A 13,353-nucleotide genomic window follows, 5' to 3' on the forward strand; every position below is an offset into this window, starting at 1 on the left:
TTTTTCATTTATTTTAGAGGGAGAGAAGGGAGGGGAGGGAGAGAAGATGGGAAAGAGAGAGAGAAAGAAATATGGATTTATTATTTCACTTTTTTATGCCTTCATTGGTTGCTTCCTGCATGTGCCCCGACCAGGGATGGAACCCCAAATCCTGGCGCTTGGGGATGACTCTCTAACCAACTGAGCTATCTGGCCAAATATTTTTCTTTTTATGATACAAGTTTTTATTTTATTTTACTTTAAAAGTTTCTTCATACCACATTGGCCTTATTTCCTCTCATTTTTGGAGGCTTCCTTTGTCCCAGGTTTGTGAGGCAATAAACATGAGTGTAGGGTGGTTGTCTGGGAGTGAGGTTTGTCTGCTGGTGGGAGTTGCCACTGAATAACCAGGAGGAAAGCTGTCTCGTTGCGGTGGAGTCTAGGTATCAGCATGTTGTCTCGGGCTGATCACAGTTCCTGGAGAGGAGGGTTCTTCTAGTCTCCTGCAAATAAGCCTGGCTTCTGTAACCTGCTCTGGCATTCTGGAAGCAGATGAGGATTCCACTGGTCATGTTTGCATTTAACCCCACATAGTATTCCTGAGTCTGATGTCTTTCTGGTTTATATTCTTCAAACCAGTGGTCGCCAGCCTTTCGGACCTCATGGACCACTGGTTGGCGACCACTGCTTCAAACGGTACATTGCTGTATCTTGAAGGATGAGGATAGCAGCAGGCAGCAAGATGTCTGCTTGTTCTGCATAGTTAAAACCTATCCTCTTCCCATCCTTTTCTGTCTTGTGCCTCCAGGCTTGGAACCTTTCTGGGCTCCTGTTGATCACTCAGCTCACTTCACACTGCCCTCCTACAAGCACGCAGACTGTCTGTTCCTTCCCTCTCCCTTACGGGTTGCAGCTCATGCAAATATTCCAGAAATGTGTTCATCTCATTTCTTTTCCATATTTTCTTTGTTCTTGTAGATTTGTGACATATTTATCCCTTCTGTGTGTTTTTAGGAGCTAGAGGAAATGACACATGTGGCCAATCTAGCATGTTTAATTGGCACTCAAAAGCTGGTTCTTTAAAAAAACACACAACTGATGAAATTGATCTTTGATGGACCTGATTAAGGAAATAATGAAAAAGCACAAATACACATTAGCAATATGAAAGGAGATATAAGAAAAATGTATAAGCGAATATTAACTATGACATTATGATAATCAGTTTGAAACTCTATAGCAGGGTTGGCAAGCCATAGCCTATGCAAGCTACATCTGCCCAACACCTGTTTGGATAGTTTCATTGGAATACAGCCATACTCACTTGATACATATTGTCTAAGGCTCTTCTGCATGACAGTGGCAGAGTCGAGCAGTTGTGACAGAGCATTGATGATCCACAAAACCTAAAATATGTACTGTATAGCCTCTTACAGAAAGGGTCTGCTGGAGGAAATGATTTCCTAGAGAAAAAGAGACCGCAGTTGACCCCCAAAGTGCTGGACTAGCTAAATAACCATTGAAGAGATTGGAAAGGTTATTAGTGATCTTAAGAAGGCTCCAACCAGAGAACTGAGTTCTGAGTTCATTAATCTTTGAAGGACAGGTAATTTTCTTGCTCTCTGATTATTTCAGACCATGGAAGAAGATAGAAAAGTCTTCCAAATGACGTTATTAAACTATTAATGCAGTCGTCTTTTAAAGAAACCTTGCTCTTGAAAGTTATTGTTATTGAGGTTTTTGCAGTGATTTGTATTGTTAACGCAGTGATACTGACTCTGGTACCATAGCTTCTAATGACCGAGCACACACCTGTCTCAAGGAGGGCAGCAGCGTTTATGTGACAGAATTAACTGATCCCCTTAACCACACAGTTCCTTACTCAGTGTCATCTTAATACTATTTGTAGACATTTACATTAGTTCCATTTCTGTGTTATAGAAGCACTTTCATTGCTAAGATTGAGTGTGAGTGAGAGTGTGTGTGTGTGTGTGTGTGTGTGTGTGTGTGTGTGTATTTGTACATACACATGTCTTAATCTTAGTCTGCCAGGCCTGAAAGAGGACAGATATAGTCTCTTCATTTCTGTGCATTAAAACAATAGTTAAAACTAGTTGTACTAAGGGACATTGTAGTGTTACTGTACTTTCAGATATCTCTCTTTATTACTTTGTGAGCAGCAACACTCCCCACTTGGAGTTGTAGATTATGTGATGGTGTTGAATTGTACAAATCCAATATCCACAGTTGCATCACGTTAGCAAAATGGTCAACTGAGTGTAGTGATTCCCAAGACCTGAGTTGGGGGTTCTCCAATCAGGTTCAGTGATTTGCTGAATTCAGAGAGGCGGTTGCACTCCTGGTTACAGCTTATTTCAGAGAGAAGATACCGATTAAAATCTATGGAAAATGCATGTAGGGAAGGATCCAGGAGACACCAGCTCAAGCTTTCAATTGTCCTCTTCCCATGGAGTCGGGTGAGCCCTGCCTAATTTTCCCAGAAACAATGTGTGGCAGTTCTCAAGGAGTGTGCCAACCTGGGAAGCTCACTGGAGTCCTGGTGTCCAGGCTTTTATTGGGGAGCAGTCATGTAGGCGTGGCTGACCTTAATGTCCAGCTCCTTCAGAGGTCAAACTGATACCACGTGGCCCAAGGCCTGCCCCCCCCCCCCCCCCCCCCCGCCCCCCTGGATCATCACATCGTTAGTATAAACTATTTGGGGCAGTCCAAGGCTTCAGGTAAACAAATACATTCTTAAGAAGCAGGATGTCCCAAGAGCTTAGGTATCACCTCCCAGGTGCCAGAGGGCCAAACCTTTCCCTGACGTGCAGGGTTTGGACATCCCACACCTGCTGAGTTACTTCTTCACTGCATATCACTACGTATCAAATTCCTCACACATGCGTACTCTCTCTACCAACAAATGTTTAAAAGACATGCATATCCCATTTTACCCATTCAACAATGAACTCTCCCACTATCCATTTTTTGAATGGAGAAAAAGTTCTCTCGGGAAGGTCATATTCAAGTCACATTTGGATTAGATCAAATATAGACTTACACGGGATTTACCTTCAGGCTTCAGAAGGTAAGCCTGAATTGCACCACTTCTTTTGTGCAAGGGTATGTGTCCTCTAAGTCCCTGTTGTCCTGTGCATGGACTCACCATCTTTCTATGGGTTAGATGTGGTCAGGGGTCAGGATGTTTTGTCTCCTGGTAGACACTCTGTTAGGTTATAAAAGATTTTTTTAAAAAAAATGCACATCTCAGGTTCCAAGAAATTGTTCATTGGGTTTCAGGAATCAGAGCAGTTTTGAGTTTTCTGTTTGCCTCAGATGCTGGATGACTTCAGAAGTGATGCTGACTTGACTTGTAATGATGAACACACAGTACAATATACAGATGATGTATTACAGAATTGTATATCTGAAACCTATATAATTTTATTAGCCAGCTAGAGGCCCAGTGCACGGATTTGTGCACTCGTGGGGTTCCTCAGCCTGGCTTGCACCCTCTCCCAATCTGGGACCCCTTGGAAGATGTTGGACTGCCAGTTTCGTCCTGATTGCTTTCAGGGATTGGCCTAAACTGGCAATCTGACATCCCGGAGGGACGCAGTAGTGCACGACGCAGGTGGTCAGGGAGGAGCCCGAGCTGGGCACTGCGCCGCTGCCGCTCATCCCGGTCCTGCTGCACCTGCCGCAGCTGCCTCTTGGTAGCACTGCAGCAGAGGTGGGAGAGGCTTATGCAGCCGCAGCTGCAGTTGCGCTCCCCAGCCATGAGCCTGGCATCTGGCACCTGCTGAGCGGTGCTCCCGCTGTGGGAGCACACTGACCACCGGGGGGGCAGCTCCTGCATTGAGAGCCTGCCTCCTGGTGGTCAGTACATGTCATAGTGACTGGTCATTCGGTTGTTTGGTTGCTTAGGCTTTTAGATATAGATGTCACCCAGTAAATTCAATTGAAAAGAAAAAGAAGTGATGTCGATACTGACTGGGAATGCCTAGACTATGACGTAGACCAGCGGTTTTCAAACTTTTTCATCTCATGGCACACATAAACTACTAAAAGTCAGCACCATACCAAAAAGTATATATTTTGCAAGTGTGACAAAAAAATAGGTATAATATTGATTCATTCACACCGGATGGCTCTTGTTGTGTTGGCTGTTGTCATTTTTTTTATTTGACAATCTAAGGGAAAAGCGGTCAGTGCCCCTAATAGTCAGATATTGCACGTTTTAAAAATTCTTGTGGCACACCAGTTGAAACTTGCTGAATGAGGCTATAACCTAAAGTGTCTGGTCTTTGTGAAGATTTTGTCTCAAAAAGCATGCAACACTTAACATTAAAAAAAAAAATCTTTAGTAGTGGTGGGAAGAAGAAAAAGAAAATTGCCCCCTGAACTAGAAATTCATTTTTGGTCTGTTATTTTAAGTAAAATATGAGTCACTTATCTGTACACTTCTGAATTTCGTTCTTTTCACTCACCATTGTGTCTGAGTAGCAGTGTTTTGGTACAAGGTTGTAGGACTTTATTTTTAGGTCCAAAAATTCTCTTTGCAGGGATGGGGGAGGGCGGGAGCTACAGATTAATGCTCTCTGTTTGAAGTGGTTAGCATTTCATATTATTTCTTCATTCTGGTCACCACTGCTCATGTCCAGGTATTACTTTTTGGTCCCATCCTGGGAGCATCATCTCCACGCAGGTGGTCTCTAGGCTGGGGAGAAGCTCTGAGCAAGCTGAATGCTCTAGATCAGTGGTCCTCAACCTTTCTAATGCCGCGACCCTTTAATACAGTTCCTCATGTTGTGACCCCCAATTTCATTGTTACAAATTGAACATAATTAAAAATTAAAGCATAGTGATTAATCACAAAAACAATATGTAATTATAGATGTGTTTTCCGATGGTCTTAGGCGACCCCTGTGAAAGGGTCACGACCCACAGGTTGAGAACCGCTGCCTAGGGGATGTGAAGATGGCAATGAATACCGAATCCCCAAAGTCTGAAGATGGGGTGTCCCACTGAGCCAGTGTGTTTGAGCATTGTGTCAAAGGTAGCCAAGGCTTAATTTTACGGGGAAGTGGCAGCCACTTTATCAAATTGTGTTTTAGTAGTGGGCCTGTACTAAACTGCGCTAACGTTACTCCTTACATTTATTTATTTAGTTATTTAGTTATTTACTTATTTATTTAGTTAGTTATTGAGAGAGGAAGGGAGGGAGAGAGGCAGAGAGAAACATCCATGTGAGAGAGATACCGCTGAGCCAAACTGACTAGGGCAGTCCTTGTTTTTATTAAACAACTCCTTTGTCTCTTGCTTACAGAGCTCTCTGGCCGAGACGTTGGATAGCACTGGCAGTCTAGACCCCCAGAGATCGGACATGATTTACACCATAGAAGACGTCCCTCCCTGGTACCTGTGCATATTTCTGGGGCTGCAGGTAAGATGGTTCCTTTAGGATGTAACCACCAGCAGATGCTTGAGTTCCCTGTCTGGATGTTTTATAAATTCAGTGTTGATTTTGATTTATTGAGGACTTTATTATAAACTAGAGGCCCAGTGCACGAATTCGTGCACGGGTGGGGTCCCTCGACCTGGCCAGTGATCGAGACTGTCTCGCCCAGTCCCAATCGCGGCCAATGGGGGCCAGCCAGCTGGGGCACAATTGCAGGAGGTTGGCCAGCTGGGGAGGGACTGCAGGAGGGCTCCAGGGTGTATTCGACCATCTCACCCAGTCCCCATGGGCCAGACCCCTGCAGCAAGCTAACCTACCGGTTGGAGCGTCTACCCCCTGGTGGTCAGTGTGCATCATAGCGACTGGTCGAGCGGTCGACCACTTAGCATATTAAGCTTTATATATATAGACTAGAGGCCTGGTGCACGAAATTTGGCCTGCACCCTATCCACTCTGGGACCCCTCGGGGGATGTCTGACTGCCACAAGGATCGGGCCTAAACCAGCAGTCGATATTCCTCTTATGGTCTGGGACTGCTGGCTCCTAACCGCTCGCCTGCCTGACTGCCTGATCGCCCCTAACCGCCTCTGCCTACCAGCTGATCACCCCCTAACTGCTCCTCTGCTGGCCTGATCGCCCCCAACTGCCCTCCTCTGCCGCCTGATCACCCCCAACTGCCCTCCCCTGCAGGCCTGATCGCTCCTAACTGCTCTCCCCTGCCAGTCTGATCACCCCTAACTGCCTGCTCCCCTGCCAGCCTGATCGCCCCTAACTGCCTCTGACTTGGCCCCCACCACCATGGCTTTGTCCAGAAGGAAGTCGGACATCTGGAAGATGTCCAATCAACCCGGTCTAATAAGCATATTACCCTTTTATTAGTATAGATTACTCTCTTAAGAATGATGAATGGAAATTGTCAACATCAGTTTCATAGTAGTGAAAAGAAGAAATGAACAGGAGGAGGAGATTAAACAGAGAATGAAGGAAGGAAAACACTCAGGGAATAAGCAAAGGAAATGACATGGAAGGAAGGACAGAAAATTGTAGAGATATAGAAAAAAGGAAGAACAGAGGGAGAGAAAAGTAGGAGAGAAGAGAAAAGAACTAGTTTTCATTTCTCATTCCCGGCTTAGTTAACCGACTCACAGTCACAGTCAGTTCTGCCCTGAAACATGGGCGACTCTGAAAAATGCCATGTTGGCCAGATCGTAAACGGCATGTTTCGGTCTCTTTAAAGAAAGGCAAACTTTGCCAGAGAAGCAGCTGCTTTGTCTGCTGTGGCTTCCAGTGGGAGCAGAGCAGGGACGCTGCCAGGGGAGGGAGTGGAACCGGGCTGGGCTCCTATGTTTTCGGTGCTTGCCCTCATCTCGGCACCCTCTTCCCACTTAGCGGAGTGAAGTGGCGCTCTAGAGAAAGGGGACAAGACAGGAAGCTCTTCTCTAGGATTCACACCCATGGCCTGGGTTTGCCTTGGTTGTTTTAGCCGTGTGAAAGCCTGACCTGCACGGCTAGGGTTGAGGACCTAGAGAAGGGCTGCGCACAAATGACGAGACTAGACAAGAAATATGAATTTGGATATCATGGGCGGCCGGGCAGTGAGCCATTCTTTAGTGGAAAGGCTTCACTGGTGCCCAGGCCCTGCCAGCCTTGTATTCAATTTTAGATACACATATTGCCCTTAGTCAGGCAGCAATCCCAGCAGGAGACAGATTATCTTAAAGGTCAGTAAATATTAGTAAAGATTTACTTTGAGACTATTAGGTCAGGAAATTTCTTGAGCTACCACTGTCTTGACAGAACAATGGTGCATAGCTTTAGCCCTTGCCAAAGCTCAAGGTCCATCAGCCTTCTGGGTTCCTTGTTTGCATTTTTCTGATAATGTAGACCAGTGGTCGGCAAACTGCGGCTCGCGAGCCACATGCGGCTCTTTGGCCCTTGAGTGTGGCTCTTCCTAAGCCTTAGGAGTACCCTAATTAAGTTAATAATAGTGCACCTACCTATATAGTTTAAGTTTAAAAAATTTGGCTCTCAGAAGAAATTTCAATCGTTGTACTGTTGATATTTGGCTCTGTTGACTAATGAGTTTGCCGACCACTGGTGTAGACAATGGATAGCTTTCAGCATAGCTAGACTCTGTTCTCAGGTCTGACTTTCCATTCTTCATTTTTTTTAAGTTTGAATGACAGTTTAACCTGGGGTATTTCAGATGCTGAGAAACTCGGTCTCATTGCCCAGACAGGTTTATGCACTTGGAGGTGAGGCTGTACCTGCCCCGACAGCTGATGCTTTGGTCTGGGTTTCCAGCCCTCCCGACCCCCTTTAGGTATCACAGCACTTGGTTACCTGACCTGAAAGGTGTCTAATAAAGGATAAGTCACGACCCAAGGAGCTGAGTGGTCGTGGGGATAATTTTCCTTGGGTTGAACATCCTGAAACAGAGTGAGGAGACTTGCTTTTTAAAATGTTTATATTCTAGGTGTTTCTAGAAATGTTCCCTGGTCAAATGGGATTGGGAACCCTGCATGCATCATGCCCTTGACGATGCACAATGTTCTTAAGCTTGTGAGCATCCCTGAGAAGTCCTGGATGGGAATGTTCTGTTTCCTGCATGAAACACCTATTAGTGTTATGAAATTTGGGCTTTATGGGCTGCAAGCAACACATTTTGGCAAATAGGAGCAGAGATGGGGAACTCTTGGGAATAAAATTGGGTTTGCCGAACAGAAGCAGGCACTGAACAAGCAGGCCCCTGGGAGGAAGGGAAGTGAGCATGGCTGCTAGGAATATCCTACTGGGAGTGGAGGTGGGGCCCCCAAAGGAGAGTGAGCTGGCTCTTTGTGGAGCATTCTTCAGCTCCTGTGTGACCTCAACCCTTCCCTGATTGTTATGAAACAATGCCACCATAGAAAAGGCTGGGGAAACACCCTGTGTAAGGAATTTTAACCCCCAGGCCCATTATTTCAAGAATACAGATGTAGAATTCTACATAAAATATTGGCAAGTCAAACTGCAGAAGAAAGATATAGCAAGACTCCTGGAGTTTGTTTCAAGAATGGTTCCATGCAAAATAATTGATGTGCACAAATCAGAGGAGAAAGATGTATGATTTTAGCAATTGATACTGAAAAGCATTTGAAAAAAAAGCAGGTAATTCCAGTAAGAATTGCAGGAGTAAAATATCAATAAAATAATGATTGCATTAAGTGTTTCCTTTATATGCTGACCTGGACTCATGTGAATAATAAGTAATGATACAAGTATAATGGAAATGTAATGGAAAGGAGAAATACTGAAAAAGAAATATGATTTGGTATATGATACTCGTGTGTACCTAAGCAAACCAAAGAGTTCCTTTTTTAAAAAACGAAACAAAACATTGGAGGGGTGAGTTAGGATGAAATGAGAAAATAACGGGAAGGGTTCACTCTTTCCTCTGTCTCCCTGTCACCCACAGCACTATCTGACTTGCTTCAGCGGCACCATCGCGGTGCCCTTTCTGCTGGCCGACGCCATGTGTGTGGGGTACGACCAGTGGGCCACCAGCCAGCTCATTGGGACCATTTTCTTCTGTGTGGGAATCACAACTCTGCTGCAGACGACGTTTGGGTGCAGGTGAGACTGGAGTACTAAATGGGACCCCGAAGCCCCTGTGAGGAAGGCATCGAACAACACCGTTTACCTCGGCAGCTTAGAAGGACTGACTGGCGGGTGGGTGTTGTAGTGAGCCCTGCCCCCACCCACCCTGCACCGTGTGTCTTCTCTTGGTGGATGGCACCACCCCCCGCCTGGCTGTGCACGCTGGAAAGTCTGATGCTCTCAGCTCCTTCCATCCCTCCAGCTGCAGGGCAAGCTCTCCAGTGCCCGTCCTGCCACGTTCCTTTAGTCAGACCTGGGCTGTTGCACTAGGTTCCCAGTTGGTTTCCATGCCCCCAGGGCCACTCTCCTTGCCCCACTCTGTGCACCAGCCCCCGAGCCCTCTTCCCAACATTGGCATCTTCCTCGGAGCTGCCAGGCTGCAGCCCCACTCCCTGTTTAAAACCAGGATGTGCCCACCTTTGAAGCTTCTCCATGGCTCTCTGTCTGTCCCCTGCCTTTCCAGCCGTGCCTCTGATCCCTGCTGTCCCCTTCTCTGGCTCTCCCTGGGGTGACCTCCCTGAGCCACCTGCTGTTTCACCCGCTGTGCTGTGTGCCCCAGCACCCCATGCACCCTGCCCATCCTTCCAGTCTGGCTTGCTCCTCTCCTCGCTGAAGCACCCGACTCCTCGAAGCCTCCTTTGTTCACTCAATTCCCACACATGCATCTTGTGTTCATTCTTCTAACGTGGCTCTTCTTCCACTGTGTCCTTTTTTGTTTCTGTGTCTTTTCCTGTTGGATTGTGCTCCCTTCCTTGATGCCAGGGCTCTGATTGTTCACCTTTGCTTCCCTGCTCCCAGCTTAAACGGGCGAGGAGCTGGCTGAGGACGGGAGGAGAGCCCCTCTCTCCTGCCGCCTCCTGCGGGCTTGCTGTTTTCTCCTGCCCCCTCTTTGGCTCTCTTCACACTGCAGCCTCTTCCTCTACCCGGAGGCTCTGCTCACGGGGTGGAGCCTGCAGGGACAGACTCTTCTTGGGAAGGGTAGGGAGTAAGCTTCTGAGTTCTGGTTCTGTCTCTTGCTCTATGGGAGGGACTCTGGGGAAGGGCTTTGCCTTGCCTTCTGGGGGAAAGAGAGGGCGATAGTACGGCGGCAGCCTGGGGTCATGGACTGTATTCCAATGAGTCAGAATCCACAGGGACCGTGAGCGTGTGGGAGACCCAGGAGCAGTGCTGGGGTGTTCCAGGTGGTGGCACAGGCAGCGCCTGGGAAGGGAAGTGGCCGTTTCCTTGCAGGTCTGCTGATGGGAGGGAGCCATGTGGTCTGAAGGCTGTGGGGCTGGCCAGCTCTTGGAGTTCTCAAAACCCCAGCCCCTGCAGGACTGACTGCCTGTGGCCACCATGCTGAGCAAATCCCTTACCTCAGAAGGGAAGGTCTCCTTAGGGGACGCTGAGAGGAAGGTCAGGGTGCCATTGACCTAGAGCAGTGGTCGGCAAACCACGGCTTGTGAGCCACATGCGGCTCTTCCACAAAATACCACGTGCGGGTGCGCATGTACAGTGCGAAGTTGACTTAAAACTTTAAGTAAAGTTTATTAAGTTAATTTTAGGGAGCGTTGTGGAGTGAAAGAAGATGTAGTGTCGAGGATTGAGAAAGGTATGTTGAGATGGTTTGGACATACAGAGAGGATGAACGAAAGGAGATAGACGAAACAAGTATACAAGACGAGTGTGGATGGGAGAGTTGGAAGGGGTCGACCTCAGCGAACGTACCTCAATCAGTTTGAGGATGTTTTTAGGAAAGGCCAGCTTAGGAGTACCCTAATTAAGTTAATAACAATGTACCTACCTATATAGTTTAAAAAATTTGGCTCTCAAAAAAAAAAAAAATTTGGCTCTCCAAAGAAATTTCAATCGTGTACTGTTGATATTTGGCTCTGTTGACTAATGAGTTTGCCGACCACTGACCTAGAGGAAGGAGGTGTGTTCTGGGCATTCCAGGGAGGACTTGATTCATTTTGTCAGTACCAGGAAGCAGGAGAAAACAAATCCAGGTAGTTAAATTTGGCTGGCAACAGCTTTCATTCTTTTGATATGCATTTAAGGTTCTGTATTCCAAGTCCAGAGTGGACTAAAAAGCTTTTGTTGGCTGAATTGGGAGCCTTATTTTGTACATAGGGCACTGGTTCTCTGGGGAAATTTTTATTTTTATTTTTTCTCTCTAAACAGCTGATTCATCAAGGAGCTTATAGCAGAAACTGTCTGTAAATTTGGGCAGTGCCTGCAGTTGAGAATTGTTGGTTGATAGGAAGAAGGGATGAAGATATCGATATTGTGGTATAATATGCACGGTGTGCAACTCAGGCCAAGGTTAGCATGGTCAGCCGCGTTGCCAGTGCCGGTTACATCAAGTTGTTGGATATTTTAATGATAAACTGTAATCCCATGGGCAGTCAGAACCTACAGTTCCCCGTATAAACCACGAGTTTACAAACTGTGGCAAATGATGATTTCTTCTCCTTCATACGCGGGGGAGTGGAACAAGCAAGCATGAGAGGTTAGAGGGGCCTGGGCAGGTGAGTTCTCCAGCTTGGTTTCCTTTTGAGAAAACGAGAGGAGGCTCTTCCTAAGGTGTTCTGTGGATGACATTGGCCATTATTTTAATGGACCTATTGTGCTTTCATGGATTATAAACTTCCTGAAATATGTTTGGGGAGTTATGCACGAATAACATGAAAAGCCTTTCAGTTTTGCTAAATGCTAACGTAGACACTTACCATAGGCTGTGAATGATCATTTTAACAGTCTTGTGTATTTTACTTCCTGGTCACAACAGGATCAAATAAACAGAGAAAGCAATTGGGGCCAAGGTTTGTTAGGTGGGGAGGGCTGGGGGGGACCGTGCAGGAGGGAACCGCTGACTAGCCAAGAGTGGAGTCTATTCCCTGTGTCGGCCATGGATTGCAGATGGCCTGTGCATGTGTTTGTTTTATGGTTGTTGGTGGTTTTTTTGGGGGCGGGGGTGCGGGTGGTGGTGCTGGGAGGCAGTTCAGCACTTAGGCTTAGAGCAGCAAGAGAAAAAGTTTTTCATGTTCAGCTTTCATGATTTCTAAGATGGATTTTCTGACATTTCTGGTTTATAGTATTGTGTGTGCGTTCTGTATGCTTCTTTGCTCTTTGCCGACCACCTGACGAGTACTGGATATCTCCATTGCACTGGATGCCGCCGGTGCCTGGGACCTAGAGACCAACCATGGTCTGTGCTTGAGAGGAGGGGGCCCTTTATTTTGAGGAAGCTAAGACTGCTGCAGCTCTAGCTCAGAGGAAGAAAGTGTAAGCCTCCCGAACTGTGGGCAGTGGCAGGCCATCGCTCTTCCTCATTTCACACGGGTACCCCGGGGAAGAGGGGCCCGCTGTTCTCAGACATCTGCTCCATCCCATAAAAAACTCAGAATTGGTAGGGAGACAGTGAAGGGGACACAGACGCGCGCCTCTGCAAGCCTGAGCATGCGCGCCGACTGCAGCTGTGAGATGTCACATCATTCCTTTGGAGGCTGTTTCCCACGGGCTGGGCTGAGGCCACAAAAAATATGTCTGGGGCAGTGTGGGCTGCAGAGCCTCCTTCCTTCACTGCACATCTCCCCTGGCACAGGTCCCGGGCCCAGGGGTGGGACTTCTGTGGCTTTCCTGCTTCCCAGAGCTTCTGCTTGCAGCGGGCGGGCGGTCTGTGCCATGCCTGCTTCTTTCACCTTCTCCTGCTCCCACCTTTTCCTCCTCCTCCCTTTGACCTTGACCTGCACTTTGCTTTCAACTAGGTTTTCCCTGAGTGAGGTTTCCTTGAGTGAAGTTTCAACATCTCTGGTTCTGTTTGATTGTGATGTCAATCCCAGCCACACCTTGGACTTGTTCCAGGAATTAGTACAAAGCCTTTAAAATCCTGAGAGATCAGGGCATGGGTGCGAGCCAGCTTGCAGCCATCTCGGGGCATCATCCCCACCCCCCACCCCCTGGGTGTCAGTGCAGAGCTGGGGGTGAAAGAGATCCTTCGGCACCTGCCCCTTGCCTGCCACACTGACTTCCCTGAGGTGTGGCAGGCTCTGTGTTAGGGGGTCACCTCCAGCCTTTTGCTTTGGGCACCTCTTGGAGGCCTCACTGAGCTCTCCAGCAAAAGGAAAGACTGTAGGCTCTCCTTGTTGTGGTAACCGGTGTTGTCATCTGCCCTGAGAAGGCAGCGTCCCCCACTTCCATATCCTTGGGTCTGGGGGCCTATATATGTTGTGTGTCACTAGGTATGGGGACCACTCCAGGATACTTCAAGGTCTCAAGTCCAGGGCTTTGAACTA

General features: G+C 47.3%; 1 protein-coding gene across 2 annotated transcripts in view; it reads left to right on the forward strand.

The window, feature by feature from the left end:
• Nucleotides 1-13,353, forward strand: part of SLC23A2 (solute carrier family 23 member 2) — a 125,407-nt gene that overhangs the window by 71,799 nt on the left and 40,255 nt on the right. For both annotated transcript variants that reach the window (XR_013996299.1, XM_081096804.1), the window contains exons 5-6: nucleotides 5,309-5,425; nucleotides 8,895-9,052. Coding sequence is in view for 1 of the 2 variants with exons in the window: in XM_081096804.1 (XP_080952930.1) it covers nucleotides 5,309-5,425; nucleotides 8,895-9,052 (275 nt within the window). In the remaining variant the exon portion in view is untranslated. The remainder of the gene's footprint in view (nucleotides 1-5,308; nucleotides 5,426-8,894; nucleotides 9,053-13,353) is intronic.

Source organism: Myotis nattereri, assembly GCF_964212035.1.
Source record: "Myotis nattereri genome assembly, chromosome: 8".
NCBI lineage: Eukaryota > Metazoa > Chordata > Mammalia > Chiroptera > Vespertilionidae > Myotis > Myotis nattereri.